General features: G+C 36.9%; 1 protein-coding gene across 1 annotated transcript in view; it reads left to right on the top strand.

The window, feature by feature from the left end:
- Positions 1-18730, top strand: part of LOC128858575 (DEAD-box helicase Dbp80) — a 66097-nt gene that overhangs the window by 9208 nt on the left and 38159 nt on the right. Inside the window, exons 4-6 of the mRNA XM_054094969.1 lie at positions 5155-5350; positions 6993-7107; positions 7164-7341. Coding sequence (XP_053950944.1) covers positions 5155-5350; positions 6993-7107; positions 7164-7341 — 489 coding nt within the window. The remainder of the gene's footprint in view (positions 1-5154; positions 5351-6992; positions 7108-7163; positions 7342-18730) is intronic.

The raw sequence follows: 18730 nt of genomic DNA on the forward strand, positions 1-18730 counted from the left end.
TTCAGTGAGAGCGTAGGTTCGAATCTCGGTGGAAGATCAAAATAAAGGAAAAGTTTTCTCTAATAGCGGTCACCCCTCGGCAGGCAATGGCAAACCTACGAGTGTATTTATGCCATGAAAAAGCTCCTCATAAAAAATATCTGCCGTTCGGAGTCGGCTCGAAACTGTAGGTCCCCCCAGTTTTGGAACAACATCAAGATGCACACCACAAATAGGAGGAGGAACTCGACAAAATACCCAAAATGGGGGTATGCGCCAATTATATATAACATAATATCATTGTTTTCTGAGAGAGAGTTCAGCAGAGCCAGCAACGTCAGCTTACGAAATGGAATAATCACCTACAGTAGAAAATCCAACACATCCATCGTTGCCAACAAGTACATTAGCTTTATTAGTAGGCAGCAACAACGTTGATGTCGACTTCGCTCGTATTACATTATTAGAGTCATCAGCATTAGAGCTCGACTGGGTGAGTACAGTTTAATATAGCAATAATAGGCAAATATGGAGACAAATCAACCTGGCTGTTGAGTTATTACAGTCATGCCTTTGTTTTTAGAGACTTGCTGTTTAATGTTTGCAGCTAAATATGATACTTGCTATTATCTTTATTAATTGTACCAGGATTGTTTTTGTTTGCACAGTTAGCAACAACATTGCGTCAAATTGTAAGTTTCGAAGTTAACGAAGATATTACAGCATTATTACCACAGTAAGTATTTGCGCATTTTCTGAGCGCAGAGCATTCAAGGTTTTAGGAATATCGAGCAACGTTATGTGTTGACTATTAGAGTTATCATTTGAATTGCTCCAAGTTTTTATCAGTTTTTATTGGGGGGTGGAGAACGAATAGATGCGCGACACTCAAGTGAACAAGTATTATAATAAACGTTTTTATTTGGTGTGGGAAGAAATTCAAGGTCGGCCGCTGGCATGATTGCATACAACACCTTTGGTACATGGTGGCGTAGTCTTTCCATATGAGACTTAGCGTTTATGTTGATCGAAGTGGCAACTGATTCGATGCCAAGGTCGCGTTCGATACCGGTGTTGCGGACGTACTAAGATGCATTAACAGCGCATCGTAGTACCTTATTTTGGAATCTTTGTATGGATTTTATGCTGGTTGAGCTTGAGTAGCCCCATAGCTGGATCCCATTGCTCCAAATTGGTTTAAGCACCTGCTTATATAAAAGAATTTTATTGTATAGGGATAAGGCTTTTTCCTTTTTAACGTGAGAATTCCATCTAAACTTGGTATCTAGTGTCATAAGTGTAAGTATTTGGGGGTGTTGTGATACTGGATTTGCTCGCCGTTTATGTGTAGTGGCAGATATTGGATTTTCTTCTGTGTGAAGTCTAAATTAACCGATTTTGCTTCGTTTAGTTTTATGCGCCATTTAATGGTCCACTTGGAGATTTTATTTAAATAAATTTGAAGGTTTTGGATTGAGTCAATCTGAGTTTCTCCTACCGATAAGATGGCTGTGTCGTCAGCAAAAGTTGCTGTGGAGCAATTTATGTCATTAGGTAAATTACATGTAAAAAGAATATAATATAAAGACTGGGCCCCCAGCACGCTGCCCTGTGGGACGCCAGCTTTAATTTCCTTAAGTTCGGAATATGGGTTTTCGTATTTTATTCGGAAAAAAACGATCGGATAAATACGATTTTAGAATATTAAAATATATGGTTTTGGTAGTTTGCAGCATGTCATATATTTTTTTTATACCGCTAAATGTCTGGTTACTCCATGTCAAAGTTCTATTCAATATATTTATATATTACTCCTAGATTTTTAAGAGTGTAACACAGCATTATTTTACCAAACTTTTAGTTTTACTATTTTCTTTTATATAGTGATGCACTGAGATTTATCTGTATTAAGGAGTAATCCATTTTCGGAAGCCCACCTGCTTATAGATTTAAAGAGAGAATTTAAATTGTTATTACAAGCGTCAATGGAGCAAAGGCGAAAACTAACACACACTTGTTTATGTGACATAAAAAATAAGGAAATTAAAAAATATTTAAAAAATTTATTATTTAATTTAAAATTATTCCTTGTGGAAATGTATAATAAAACTTAAAAACCAGATAAAGCATCAACCCCTACTAAGAAAAGATGACAACACATGAGCTTTTACAAATGATGAAAAAGCAACGACATTGGGAAATTATTTTGAAAATGTCCTATTGAACGATGAACATAAACAAATTGACACGATTAGTAATGTTAATACTGATACCATCACAAAAATAAGAAAAACAAGCACACAAGAAATGATCTATGCATCAAAACTAGAATTAAACATAAAAAAGCACCCGGATATGATATGCTAACAGGCAAAGCACTTACGGAGCTACCAATTGAAGCTTACATATTCCTTAGAAACGTGTTTAATGCAATGTTTCGCTTACAATACTTCCCAAACCAAAACCGGGTAAAAACCCAACAGCTCTAACTTCATATCGACCTATAAGCCTACTTCCGACTATATCTAAAATTGCATTTTACATGACAGAATTACCCCAATACTTGACACGAAAAACATCATTCCAGATCATCAATTCGGTTATTTCAGAAATGGAAAATAAACGACACTGCGTTGCTGTATTTTTGGACGTCGCAAAAGCTTTTGACAAAGTTTGACACAAAGGCCTCTTGCATAAAATTAGGACAATATTACCACTGTACTATTATTTAATTATCATGAGCTACCTTACTGATCGATGCTTCTATATAAAATACAATTACAAATACTCACATATACATCCGAAAACAGCAGGAGTTCCTCAAGGCAGCGTTCTAGGACCACTCTTATTTACCTCTGACATACCACTCCCAGAAGAAACTAATTCAACTATAGCGACATTCGCAGACGACACAATTTTATTGCCATCTGACAAAAACCTCTCATCAACAAAATTACAGATGTACACCAACAATGTAAAGAAGTGGTTTAAATGGAGTTTAAAAGTAAATGAGGACAAATCTGTACAAGTAATATTTACGACAAGAACAGAGGTAGCTCCTATGCCGATTAAGCTCAACAATAAAAATATAGTGATCTGCAAAATATCTTGGAATCCATCTGGACTCAAAATTAACTTGGAAAGATCACATCAAAAAGAAAATAAAACCAATAAAGGAAAAATTTAGACAATTGCATTGGCTAGTAGATTTCCTCAGATTTCTCAGTATTTCCAACAAACTTTTAGTATTCAAGGCAGTCATTAAACCAATCTGGGCGTACGGACTTCAAGTGTGGGGAACTGCAAAAAGAACTCACATAAACAAAGTACAACGACAACCAATCCGTTTCCACGACAGTCGGTTCTACGTTACCGAAACGACCCGGATTTATATCCGGCCAAGGACTCTCACTCCAGCAGCATTCCCCGTGTGTAAGTATGGGGAATGTTTATGCTGCTACAACAACAACAACCATCAAAAATCTTACGTATAATGACAATGTCCGACATGTACACATAAAATGATGTCATCCATACAATGTTCAATATACCCTTAATCGATGAAGAAATAAAATCGATATCAACAAGATATTTTAACGAAATAAACCAGCACAAAAACAAAGAAGTCAATACACTCTCACAACTTAAAAGAAGAACTTTACGACGTCTGAAGAGAAACCGACCAATTGACCTATTAAATTAAATATGAATTCTCGTATGCTAAAATAACTGTTCTGTGTAAAATGTAATTGCGGTCCTAAAATGTAAACGGCGTATTCGTCTTGGCACTGGTGAAATATGTTTATTAGTTTACTTAACTAATTGTTAAAAAATGTAATAGATGTCAGTATGACAGATGTATGATTAATGTAGGAAATAAAAAAATAAAAATAAATGTTCAGCGTAGTACCCTTTTAGAAAGATGCACCTCTCCCAACACTTCGGCCATTTTTTTTAGCTCCTCCAAGAAATAGGATTTGTCCAAAACACTTCTCTGTCTCGGCGTTGACTTCCTCGTTTAAACTAAATTTTTTTCTTGCGTGGCATTTCTTCATGTTAGGGAACAAGAAAAATTCGTAGAGAGCCAGATCGCGTGAATCCGGCGTTGTCCTCGCCAAACTGCATGAATTCTTCGCCATGTCTCCTTAAATTTTTTGTGAAAGCAGTACAATAACTCACTGTAATATTGTCCAGTTATTGTGCTTAATTTTGTAAAAAATCCATGAGGATGACGCCGTTCGCATTCCAAAAAATAGTCGACGTTGACCTTTCCGGCCGATGGGGCTGTCTTCGACTTCTTTGGAGCAGATTCACCGGGAGAAATCCATTGTTTTGATTGTTGTTCAGTTTCTGGTGTGTAATGATGAATCCAGGTTTCATCCACGGTGACAACCCGATGCAATAATTATTTCGGATCTCTCTTAAATTGTTCCAAACACTGCTTTGAAGTTAACAGCCGCATCCGCTTGTTGTTGCTTGTGAGCAATCGCGGCACCCATCGGGCCGACAAATTTTTCATCGTCAACTTATCATGTAAAATATTAATTGCCGTTCCGGTCTACACACCTCTGTTACTTCGCGCACTTTCGTTTGTCGATCAGCGAGAATCATGTCGTGAACGTTTTGAATGATTTGCTCGGGAACCATGTCAGCGAGCGTCCTGGTCGCTCCTAATCAAAAAGGGATATTCGCCCACGTTTAAATTCTTTGAACCAATATCTAACTGTGGTCATAGATGGCGAAGCGTCCCCATAGACAGCATTCAACTATGCTTTTATCTCCTCTCATTTTTCCCCCCTCCAAAAAGAAAAAGCGAATTAACGAATGATATTGCTCTTGTTCCATCTTAGCTAAAATCTCGAAACACATCTTATTCGAATAGCTGCCAAATCCAAACTAACCTATCAGTCAGTCTGAAATTTGTTTTTCCGTTGTTTGATAGGTGACAGCACACGATGCTAACTCCAACTTCCCTCAGGAGCACCCTCTGTCATGCTGTAGTAACCCACTTCACTGATTCAGTGATACTCAAAAAACCCCCTAAAGCAGGATAATAGCAAAGTTGTGCTTTTCATTTAAAGTATTTTAGTTAACTCTAAAATATTTGTATTACAAAGTTTTATATTAATTGTATAGTATATACATAAATATATATATATATATACATTATTTTAGAAAACCAGAGTTGTTAAAAGGCATATATGCTATGGGATTTAATGCTCCTTCTAAGATACAAGAAACTGCACTCCCTACATTACTTGCGGACCCGCCACAGAATATGATAGCCCAAAGCCAATCTGGAACTGGAAAAACGGCAGCCTTTGTTCTAGCTATGTTGAGTCGCGTTGATACCAAAATGGATTTTCCACAGGTAAAACTAAAAAAGAATTATTTAAAAATATTTAAATATTTAAAGCTTTTGATTTAAGGAAAGCTATGCAATAATAATTACCATAGCAATCACTAATGTATCACTAATTTATTCACCTTCAATTATACCCGGTGTACTCTAGCAGCATCTATAAAAGTTCTCGGAAGGATTGTTGTATACATACCTGAGCAATGCAGCGAATACTTGCAATGTTGTAATATTTTGATGAACATTTAAGATCGGCTTGTTTTTTGTTTCTCTAATATTATTCGAGTGCAAAACCGGTGTAGACATGTAATTTTGGAAACAGTTCTTTAATTTGATTACCGAAATGGCAGTTATTTCACGCATCTTAATTTCATGTACGGATTCGGAACCGTGTACTTCGAGTGGTATTTATAGATTATTGAATAACCAGAAATTACACGGTTAGTTCGGCGAATAGAGTGGCGTTGATATATATACATTAGGCCGGGTCGATTTGTGGGAAGGCAAAAAAATCGCCCATTGCTCTGTGAAAATCATATTCTAGGGATCAAAATAAGAAACTTTGCCGAAGGAACCATACCTCTAAAACGAATTCTAATGTCCCCCAATTTGGGTCGAACTTTTAGTGTGTTTTGTGGGGAGGCAAAAAAATCGCCCATTGCTCTGTGAAAATCATATTCTAGGGATCAAAATAAGAAACTTTGCCGAAGGAACCATACCTCTAAAACGAATTCTGATGTCCCCCAATTTGGGTTGAACTTTTTAGTTTCTTTTCTCATGCAAAGGCCAAAAATGGTGATATTTTGAAATGATTGTATGGGGAACCCCCCAGGGGAGTTCCAGGGGGTGTGCCACTGGCATGGGTGGATCGGCCGTCCAAAGTTAGTGGGGGTCGGTCATACATTTGGACTCGATTGGAGCACTCTAAATGGGTCAAAGTGGGATTTTTCGTTCGACCCAAATTGGGGGACATCAGAATTCGTTTTAGAGGTATGGTTCCTTCGGCAAAGTTTCTTATTTTGATCCCTAGAATACGATTTTCACAGAGCAATGAGCGATTTTTAAATCGACCCGTCCTAATATACATCCATATATAGAACGAGTTTTTGACCAAATGATAAGGCACAACGAATCAAGTGTAAAAACAAGTGTTGATTGTCATGACTGTAGTTTTTTCTTTGGTCTTTCTTCTTTTTTGACATGATATTCATAGGTCGTGGGCATAACCTCATTGCCAGTTATGATTTGCTTCATGACTATTTTAATTTGTTAATGGAGCGGTTTTATTTGGTATACAAAAATTAAATGTTTTCGGAATCAAATAGTTTTTCAACCCCAAATGACTTTTTAGGCACAAAATCTTTGATTTCGTTCAAGTGTTGTTACCGAGTTCATGTTTTAAAATATGTTTTTCTCAATAGAACCAAAAATGCCGATTTAGTTTTATTTGTTCATTTAACACAATCATCATTATGAAACCAATGAAGATATTTACACTCAATTTACGTTAATGACAGTACTTCTAACCTAAAACAGGAATTTTTTTTCCGAAACAATATACCCGAGTTAAATTCGAAACTGACCAATTGATGATTAATTTGATATACTATACATACCTATATACATAGATGCTATATGTTTTTTTTATTTTTAGGTTCTTTGCATTTCGCCCACTTATGAGCTTGCAATTCAAACGGGTGAGGTAGCTGCTCGAATGGCACAGTTTTGTCCCGATATCAAACTTAAATTTGCGGTGCGTGGTGAAGAAGGTTGGTAATGTTTACTCTTGCGTTGAGAACTAATTTAATTCAAATCATAATTTAAGTTACTCATAATTCCAAGCTAAAGGATCATATAATCATTGGAACACCTGGGAAAATTTTAGATTGGGGATTAAAGTACCGTGTGTTTGATTTGAAAAAAATACGAGTATTCGTTTTGGATGAGGCAGACGTAATGATTGCAACACAAGGCCATCATGATCAGTGTATTCGAATCCATAAGTAAGTAATGATTTTAAAAGCAAGAATTCCGATGTACATTTGTATGTATTGTATGTAACTGAAAATTATTTCGGAATAGTGTCAGTAGCGACTGATTTCTTTTAAAGTTGCTCACCTCCATCTAACTGGCTGCGAATGACCATGGACCACTTACGGTCTCGGTTATGGTTCAACGGTGTTACAGATATTGAAGTTTATTTTATCTCATCTCAAGCATCACGATACGAACGTGTAAGCACATAGTCATGTACGGAGTTCGGAAACAAACGAAACATTGGATGAACAATTCCTCCAATTGCACAAAACTTCCGATCAAGATATGTATTTACAAAGCAAAAGAGTGCTAACAAAGACAGCAATAGTTCGCTCTTTAACCGTCAATGGTGTATCGTTTATTTACACTCGAAGCGTATATTTGTATAAACCAAACGCAACAATAAGAGTAATTACAGAAGTAAAATCCATAGACAACTTGTAGAGAAATAAAACACGCAACTTTTTTTTATTAAATCATCTCGCGTCCTAAAAAATTAATATTGTGGGGGCTTTTTAAATTATAGGAAAATAACACATTTGTCTTAAGGGGGTATTCTAGTCTAGAAATTTATTGTAAAAAAATGGAATAATTTTTTTTTTCAAAATTTGATAGTTTAAGTATTCAAAAATATCTCCCTAAAGGATTTTTCAAAATTCGAATTATTTTCGAAGTTACGCGACAGCTAGACTGGTTTGAGCGGACGGCGAACTTCAAGCGTGTTTTTCTCGAAACTACTTCTTTCGATACGGTCGGCACGATATCTCAAGTTCTAATCAACAGATATGCTTGAAGTTTATCATGAATATTCTTTAAATAAATCTCTATCGGATGACGCACGAAAAACTGGAAATTTCAACTTTTTAATATGTGTAAACAATTCGAGAAAGCTTAAAAATTAGGGAAAAATCGACCTTAATTTTTGAGTAGCCGCCATTTTATGAAAACAATTTTTTCGCCCTTTTTTTCTACGTCATACGATAATTACATTCATATTAATTAAGAATTTGCCATCTTTTTTTTCAAATGACGACAAGGGTAGAAATCGTGACGACGAGGACACTGCCTTGTGTTTTCCATGAATTTTTTTTTTTTAAATTCATTTTGTGTGCTCTTAATATATAAATAAATAAATGATAAAAAAATGGATAACGTGTGCCAATAAAGTAGCTGGACAAATTCCTTTTTATTAGAACCTAAGAGTGGTGAATAATATCTTTTTCATTTAATCCTTAAATTATTTATTAGTTTATGGCCTTTAATTAAAAAATTATTTAAATTAATTTTTTATCATGAAGGTCGCAAACCAAGACCATTTACGTCAACGCATTTATGACATGCTTGGACAGCATTCAAAAAAAGAGGTTTTGCAACACTTTCTTCTGGAAAATATTGCACGTTCAACAATTTATTCAATTTTTAAACGTTTTGATAGTGGGATAGCTCCCTCAGGAGTGAAAAAATCAGGTCGCCCAAAAGTTCTGAACGCAAAACAATTAAAAAAACTGCAAAAAGCTGCTATTGACAAAAAAGGTGCATCAAACCGCAAGTTAGGTCGAAAGTTTGGTATTTCTAAAGAGACTGTACGTCAAAATTTGTTGAAAAGTGGTATTAATTATCACAAAAGGGTAACGGTTCCAAAATATAGTGATAAACAACTAGAAGAAATACCAAAGAAATGTAGATTGCTCCGCCGTAGCTATTTTGTTGGCGATGTTGAGGTGATTCTCGATGATGAGAAATATTTTACGTTTGCTTGGAATAACGGAGACCAAAACTGTGGATTTTATACAAACAACATAGAGAATACTCCTGATAATATTAAGTTTGCTCCTAAAGCTAAATTTTAACCGAAAGTTTTAGTTTGGGCTGCCATATCTTCCAAAGGACTCTCTCAACTTTATCTTCAAGATTCCACAGCTCCTGCCATAAGAAGTGACATTCAAAAATGCCTTACAAAACTTAAAAAATTTATCAAATCCGAGCATTCTGATGGTAATTACATCTTTTGGCCTGACTTAGCAAGTAGTCATTATGCTAAAAAGACCTTAGAGTGGATGTCAGAAAATAATATAAAATTTGTTCCGAAATGTGCTAACCCACCAAACATCCCAAAGGCCAGACCAATTGAAAATTTTTGGACTCTACTTTGCCAGAAAGTGTACGAAGATGGCTGGGAAGCTAAATCAAATCAACAGCTGAAGAACAGGATCAAATTATGTGCAAGGAAAGTGGACATGAACGTCGTCCAAAAGATGATTGGAGGTATCAAATCAAAGCTTCGGAAAATAGAAGACCATGGTCCTTTAGAACTATACAAGTAATGCTTTTTTTGTGTAACAATCATATGTTTTATAAATAAAAAAAATTAAACAATTTTGAACAGTAGTATGGTTTTTTATTTTTAATCAAAATTTGTCTAGCTACTTTATTGGCACACGTTAGTAAAAATATTAATACCTTTTTTTTATTCACCGTCAAAAAATGCTCGCAGTTCGGGCCTCTAGACTAGAATACCCCCTTAAGTGGACATGCCAACAATTTGGAGAGGCACTGAAAAAATGTTCACCCTTTATTGTTTTTATTTTATTCATGATTTTTAGTGTTTATTTAAAAATGCATATTAAATTTGCCATCCTAATCTATAAATACATAAAAGTCATGCTTTAATATGGATTTGCAATATTTTTCCACTTGATCCGCATGGTGTTCTATAGTACATAAATATTACTAATTATCCTACGTACATATGGTATACATATATGGTAATTAATATCAGGCCAGTCCAAAAGTTCGTGGGTATTTTACCAATAATTTCACTTTTGTACGATTTTGGCATACAAAAAATTATTCGCGGAATATAACGGAACTATTTCTATTTTCTTTTATATATTGTGCATTCAACAAGTGATTTTAAACGGAGATAGAAGCACGTGTTGTTAAAAAATAAAATGGAATCTTCGAACACGTATATGCGGCATATTTTGTATTCTTTTTTATAAAAGTGGTAAAAATGCAACAACTGCTGCTGCAGAAATAAACACTGTTCACGGAGAGGAAACCGTGAGTGTAAGGACTGCGCAAAAGTGGTTTTCAAAATTCCGAAGTGGTAACTGCGACGTGGAGGATGCCCCGCGCGCTGGTCGTCCCTGAAGTCTTTAACTCCGACGCCTTGCTCGAACTAGTAGAAGCTGAACCAAATTTGACAGTCGATATGATAGCTCAGAGGTTAAATTCATCGCATGGAACAGTTCACAGGCACCTGGTTCAGTTGGGAAAGGTTTCAAAGCTGGGAAAATGGGTATCGCATAGACTTTCCGTCGCCAACCTTCAGCAGAGAGTGAATTTGTGTTTTCAGCTGCTGCAACGGCTTGAAAATGAAAGTTTTTTGAACCGTATCGTTACTGGTTATGAAAAATGATTCCTTTACAATAATCCTGTTCGCAAGCGTCAATGGTTAGATAAAGATGAAACACCAGAACTGACCCCTAGAGATGGCTTTCGCCCCAAGAAGATTCTCCTGTCTATTTGGTGGGATACGGCCGGTATTGTTTATTATGAACTTCTGGAACCAAACCAGACGACAACTGCTGATTATTATTCCCATCAGCTATCAAACCTTAATGAGGGTGCGACCAGAGTGAACGCTGATGCCGAGCCGAGCTTATTGACGCTTATTTTCATGCGAGAAGAAAATTTGTATATAACACAGTGAATGCGAGAATCAGCGCTGAAATTCTGTTTATTCCATGTGTTTTGCTCTTATGTCATTTAATTTTGTTGTTCATTTGTGTTTATAAAATTGCTGTACACGGTAATGGACTCATCTGATGAAGAGTATTTTGCTTCTCCTAGTGTGATTAATGCAATTATTAACACAAAAGAGTTTGGAAAACATCCAATTACACTAAAAAGGAATGAATTTGGTGAATTTCATCATTTATATTATGATTTAAGAAAATATCCAGATAAATTTCAACAATATACTCTTGGTTTTTGCATGATCATAATGCACCGTCTCACACTGCACTCGTTCTTCGTGACCATTTCGCCAAAAATTCCACGCATATCGTTCCGCAACCATCGTATTCGCCTGATTTGGCTCCGTGTGACTTCTGGCTATTCCCAAAACTCAAGAGGCCACTCCGGGGAACGCGTTTCGAGTCGATTGAGGAGATAGAAGCTGAATCGAAGAAGGTGCTGATGGCTATACCGGAAATGGACTATTTGGCATGTTTCGGGGATTGGAAAAATCGTTGACATAGGTGTATTTTATCGAGAGGGGATTATTTTGAAGGGGATGAAATTGATTTACAAGAATAAATAAAGATTTTTCATTTTACAACCAAATTCACCTTACTTTTTGCCACAGGTAAAAAAAGAAAATATTAATCCGGGCAATCCTAATAAGGATAATGGAAAACTTTTATCAAATTATTGCATTGTCATCGCTCCTTGATAGGTGTGCAAAATTTCAAGTCGATCAGATTTTTAGAAGCCAGTGAAAATTAAGCTCAAAGATTCCGTTACATACATACATACACACAACCCGACCTAATAAAAGTGTGTTAAAAACACAACTGCACTCTAAAAAGTAAACATCAACAATCCAAAAAAGCGAGCAAAACGCTTTGAAACTGTTTTCTCGCACTCATCGGCTTTGCTCTCTGCTCTTGTCGGCGCTCACTGTGTTATACACAAGCTTATTTGTATTGACTTGTATGTAATCAGTTTTATCGCACTGACAATCTCGGCTCGGCTTTCAGCGTTCACTCTTGTCGCACCCTGAGGCGCTTAACAAAAATCGACCGTCTTTAGTGAATAGATGCAAAGTTTTGTTTCGAACGAGCTCGGATGGGAGCTAATGCCGCATCCTCCATACTCTCCGGATATTGCACCTTGTGATTATCACCTTTTCCGTGGACATGAGTTACAAGAACTACTCCTCAAAAGAAACTATAAAAAGGGATATCGAAGCGTATTTTGGCTCCAAGGACAAACAATTTTTTGAGCAGGGAATTAAAAATTTGGCTAAACGTTGGGAAGACATAAATAAATAATGAAGGAAAATATATTATTGATTAATAAATAGTTTAAACATCTCTTTTATTAATTTTAAAACCATCTTTAAAAAACGCATGAACTTATGGACTGTCGTGATAGGTTGTTCAACATTTTGCGGTTCGATAAGAAAAACACAATTTTATGAAATGCACTTTTATTCAGTATAGTCTTCTTAAACATCAATATATTTGTTTCAATGAGATTCCAATTCATGAATTCCATCCCTGAAGTGAGAATTTGGAGGGGCTGCAAAATACGCTTCCACAGCTATTATGACCTCATCATTTGATGAAAAACGCACTCATATCACTCTTTAGCCTCCTGTTTTGATTTAGGATCATGGAGCCAAGTCTCATCCATAGTGATGAATCTACGCACAAAATCTACTTTATCCTTTCGAAAACGCTCAAAATGTTTCTGAGAAAATCGCATTCGAATGTGTTTTTGTTCCATTGTTAGCGAATGCGGTACCCATTGTGCACACAGGTTTCTGAAGCCCAATACTTCAGTAATATTTCAGTCAAAATATTGCTTTCACGTGGATCGTCTGCACGGCTTGTTCAACCGTTTAAATTCAGCAATCTATCTTTTTATTGTATTAATTGATGGCAAAAAGTCCTTATACACTTTCAACATTCGTTCATAAATTTCCGTTGCTTTCAAAAATAAAAATTCAATCACCACACCATACTTAATTTTTTGATTGTAGAAAATACTGGAATACGTCGATACTAAATGGCTTGTAATCCCAGAATGAATTGACAGATTGACATGAAACTTCATATACGTTCATATGAAGAGTGTACCAACATAAAATAAATAAATAAATAATTGGCGCGTACACTTCTGTTAGGTGTTTGGCCGAGCTCCTCCTCCTATTTGTGGTGTGCGTCTTGATGTTGTTCCACAAATGGAGGGACCTACAGTTTCAAGCCGACTCCGAACGGCAGATATTTTTATGAGGAGCTTTTTCATGGCAGAAATACACTCGGAGGTTTGCCATTGCCTGCCGAGGGGCGACCGCTATTAGAAAAATGTTTTTTTTTATTAATTTTGCCTTCACCGAGATTCGAACTAACGACCTCTCGGTGAATTCCGAATGGTAATCACGCACCAACCCATTCGGCTACGGCGGCCGACCAACATAACAAAAACAAAAAACAAAAAATGGGCTAGTAGCAATGCCCAATGCAATAAAAGAATGCCCTCTAAACATAATAATAAGCAAGAATTACGTGACTTTTGGGTCAAACTCCAAATTTATGTAGGAGAAGCATGGTAAAGTATGTTCAATAAAATTTATTATGAATCGGCTTCTTCTATGAAATAATTCAGTTTTTGCTTAATAGCTTCATGGCTGGTAAAACTTCGCAACTTTGGTATCAGTATTAAATTTAAAAATTAATTCACAAAATACTGTCGGCGAAGAAGGTGACCGTCAAAATTTAAACTAAGAGTTCCGTTATAAAAAAAATTAAATGCTGCTAAATAGGTGTGGCATCGGTAGTCTAGCTAAGTGCACTAGCCTGCCAACCGAGAGGTTGTGGGTTCGTATCCCACGTAAAGCACGGTCCTCGCACTTTTAGACATGTACCTACTTTCCCTGTTTCTAAAAAAATCCGTCCTCAACCCCAAAAACTTAGCCTTTCCATTCATTCCAACGACAGGTGGGTATTCCCACTACTGAGGACTGATAGCGGCAGACTAATCACCACCTACCCTGTCAGAAATCAAATAGATTAAGGAAACCAACGCAAGACAAGTCTTGTCGAGGCCCTATGCTCCCGAGAGGAGTGAACAGAAAAAAAACAACAAAAAAATATAGGCGTATGCTTTTCGCAATACCTACGTGTTGTGCAATTTATTAGTTTTGTGAGAATTTTTTTTTATAGAGCGTACGTTGTTTTTACAAAAAGAGTTCCGTATAGAAAAAATTATTTGACACAGTGCTCCTATCTTCTATCCACAAAGAAATCGAAGACGTTCATAAATGAATGGGTGCAAAGCAAGATCAGAAGTTTATTAAGTTATTTGTGGCAAATCCGAACTTATCTTTGCGTGAAGCTGAAACAGTTTTAAGGAAAGTGGTGTTAATGTATGTAAAGACACGATTCGATGACGTGTACGTAAAGAAGACTGTAAATTCCGAAGCACATTGAAAAACCCACTGTTCTCATTATCACGCATTGAAAAGACTTATATGGACTAAGGCCCAACAGAACTGTTAAGCATCCGGCTAGGGTTTCGTTTTGATGAATTAAATGTACCAAAAGCGTTATTACCGTCAGAAGTTGTTTAGAAGAACCAGCCTTGAATTTTATAAGAAGGCAACAATTCCAAGCATCGAAGTCGGCTGATGCCAACCTTTTTGAAAATGTATTGCCAATAGTTAGTACGTTTGGCAAAGAATTAATAAATAAACTCAAAACTCTAGAAAACATATATATGCTATTAGTAAAGGAGATAACTGTGCTAAAAGGTGAAAACGTAATATTAAATTCATCAAAAAAAAAATAAACAGAAAAAAGGAGCATGTATATAAAACCGATAAGGACGAATTGGGCAGAAAAACAGACTGAATACTCAAAAAGAAAAGATCACGTTAAAAACGGCAGGCCAGTTCTTCATCAGAAGTGGCTAATCTAAGCGGTTCCTTGGATCCTAATGTAAAATAAAAAAAACTGTTGCTATTAAAATAGAAAGGCCCACTCCAATTGTTATCAATGGAATAAGTGACTTTAAAAAAATTGAATTTCCAACATATCACAACTATAAAAAAAAGTTATTTGTAAAAATTATAAATAGCGGTTCATATAAATTTAAGTCCGCAAAAAATATCAGTCCTTTGGTCATAGACAAATTTCTGTGGAGAACTGCAACTGCAAAATGCTCAAATGCAAAAATTAGCTAGAAGTAGTACTTCCTAACGAAAACATTGCTTTAATCGAAACTCATTTAACGAAACAAACGTATTTGAATTTCAAAAACTACTCCCTGTACCACAACATACGTTCTGAAAATTGCGCAAGGGTTGAAACACTGGTAAAATAAAAAAACACAATAAAACATCATTTATATGAGAAAATTTGAATTCCAAGCGACATCCGTTTCCGTTGACACTTTAAAAAAGCCAGTGACGTTAATTGTTCTTTACAGTGCACCCAGGCACCAGCTGAAATCTGAACCTTATTTGGCACCTTAAAATCGTTTTCAAGGTCGCTGTAACATTAGCGACGACTTTAACGCGAAGCACACAGCATGGGACTTAAGATCATCATAACAAAGGACAAGAATTGTATAAAGCTATGCATCGGGCAGGTTGTAAGCCAATTGCAACTGGTAAACCGGCTTCCGGGCCATCGTATACAAAGAAAATTCTGGATTTAATTGATTTTTTGTAGACAAAAACTCTCAGACAGCCCATTTTCTGTTATTAATGGTTTTGATTTGCAACAAAGCCAACACGGCTGCAATTACTGATCGGACAGTATAGAGGCAGACATTAAACGACATTCATCGGGAGTCTCTGGAATACTGCTATCGGAGTCCAACCACCACCTATTGCAGACGAAGAGCTTCAACTGACTCTTGAGTCATGCGTTACTTTGGCTCAATTACGTTCTACATATCCGTGATCGACAGGGCCTAGTGAACTGCTACAACAAACACAAATTGAAGCAGTGCTTCATTTTACGTAACAACTTCAGTTGGCTACGGTGAACAGTATACACACACCCATAACGGGCTTCTGATGAGAAAATTAACCACCTTTTATCAGAATCATAGTAGCCGAAAAACGGAAACTACGGAAGCACTGGCAGCAAACCAGATCTCCAGAAATTAAAACGAAATTGAACTTAAAAAATAAACTGCTACACATAGCCATTATTTACATTTAAATATTATGCATTTAATCGATGTCTGTCTGGGCTCGCATCCAATAAATGCGCAGAATATTCCTTGTGCGACTAAATTTTTCAATGAACCAATTCAACACAGCACTCCTGCTAAAATTGACGAGAGAAACTGGAATAAGGCAAGTGAGCAAAGAGTGATTATATTTACTGAGCATTTAGAAAATAACTTTTGTCTTAATGGCGGCACCGATGAAGTAAAACATATTGGAAGTTGCCCTGAGTGCGATGAATATATTATGCTTGAGTACTTATCCATATATTGGAAATTCTCCGAAGTTATAATGATACCTATGTTTGGTAAATAACCCAATGAAGTATCCCCTGTAAAAGGGGACTGTTACTGTTACCAGTAATGTTGAACCTTTTTGAAAAAAAATTTTTAAAACATTACAACCACTCATTGAAAATACACTCTCCTCATATCTTAATGACAAGTACTTTTGCGTAAAACACAAAAATGCATATTTATCTCTTAAAAAATATTATTATTATTGTAAACGGCTATTTGGGCACTGCGACCTAAAAATATATATTGTACAGCCTACTATTTATACTAGCTACTAAAAAACAAAATAAATAATTGGCGCGTATACTTCTGTTAGGTGTTTGGCCGAGCTCCTCCTCCTATTTGTGGTGTGCGTCTTGATGTTGTTCCACAAATGAAGGGACCTACAGTTTCAAACCGACTCCGAACGGCAGATATTTTTATGAGGAGCTTTTTCATGGCAGAAATACACTCGGAGGTTTGCCATTGCCTGCCGAGGGGCGACCGCTATTAGAAAAATGTTTTTATTAATTTTGCTTTCACCGAGATTCGAACCAACGTCCTCTCTGTGAATTTCGAATGGTAATCACGCACCAACCCATTCGGCTACGGCGGCCTATACTAGCTACTATTATAGTTTTTATTAAATCCTAAAACTGCTGTAGGCTTAATTTCTACCAGGAGGTCTGGATCTACCTCTTTACGTTCAGGATCAGTGAGTCTTTTTGAATGCCGCATGCCCGTTTGGGCTCTCCAGTACTCAATTAAGACTCGTTGGTTGAGGACCAATGAAGGGAGTTTTTGTATCCTGTTTCGGTAAAGTGTCCACAATTGCATTCCCTTCGTGTCCCTCATGTCCTGATACCCTTGGTTGGTTGGTTGGTTAGAGTGGTGATTCATCCAGAATCCAACTAGCGCTTCCGCACCATTTTGTTGCCACATCCTCGTTACCAAATTGTTTAACAGTTATTTGCAGCAGGACTATATCCAGTCTGTGCGGTTTAGGAACCTTATTAGGTTGTTGACGTCTACGCCAGACAGTTGCTCGAGACTCTCCAACAGCGGTTTGCCCAGGGTTAACATTCTGTCCTTCCATAGGGCAGGGCATTCACAGAGGAAATGGAAGATTGTTTCTTTTTCCTCCGGTTGTTTACAACTATGACAGTATGTGTTGTGAGGGATGCCCATTTTGGCGGCTTGTTCTCCGATGGACCAGAAGCCAGTTATGACTGCCGTAAGTCTGCAGGTGTCCCGTCGTTTCATGTTTATTAATGTCAACGATTGCTTGAGGTTGTAGGTGGGCCATAACGTTCTGCTGATTTTGCATTTCGTCTGGTCTTTCCATCTACAATCTGCAATTCGAAGGTATTTTAGGGAAATTGCATTCTTGACCGCACCTAGTGGAGTGAATACTGGTACTGCAAGAGCGCTATTCATGGCAGATCCCCATCTTGCCAGTTCATCAGCTTTTTCGTTACCTTCTATGTTCCGGTGTCCCGGGACCCAAATCAAGGTTACTCAATGGTTTTCACTCAAGTTGGTGAGGCTATTCCTACTTTGCTCCACCACTTTAGAGGTTGTTCTAGTCGCGTCCAGCGCCTGGATTGCGACTTGGCTATCCGAAAGAATAGCGATATTGCCCTTAAAAGAAAAATCTGCGATTAGTAACCTACAGGCTTCCCCAATTGCTAGTACTTCCGCTTGGAAGACGCTGCTGGAATTAGGGAGACGCACAGATTTTTCAATTCCAAGTCTATGAGAATATATACCAGCTCCAACACCACAATCCATTTTACTGCCATCTGTATAGACTGTGGTATCGAAGTTGTTTAGAGAGAATCCCTTCTTCCATTCTTTTTTAGATGGAAAGAGTGTGGCAAAATTCCTATTGAACGTTACCATCGGGGCGATGTAGTCAGTCCTCTCCGAGGTTAACTGAGTTTGTCGCAATAATAGACTAGCGTGAAGGGCTGCATCCCGGAAAATGCGTGTTTAGCAGAAGCTCTAGCGATTCTTCTGCTGTAGCAGTCCAAGTTCCATCAGGTTTCTTGACCCAAGAAGCCATAGAGTGGTCTTTGGAAAGAACCCGGCTAAGCCTAGCAGAATCCC

The sequence above is a fragment of the Anastrepha ludens genome, chromosome 3, assembly GCF_028408465.1.
Source record: "Anastrepha ludens isolate Willacy chromosome 3, idAnaLude1.1, whole genome shotgun sequence".
Classification (NCBI taxonomy): Eukaryota; Metazoa; Arthropoda; class Insecta; order Diptera; family Tephritidae; genus Anastrepha; species Anastrepha ludens.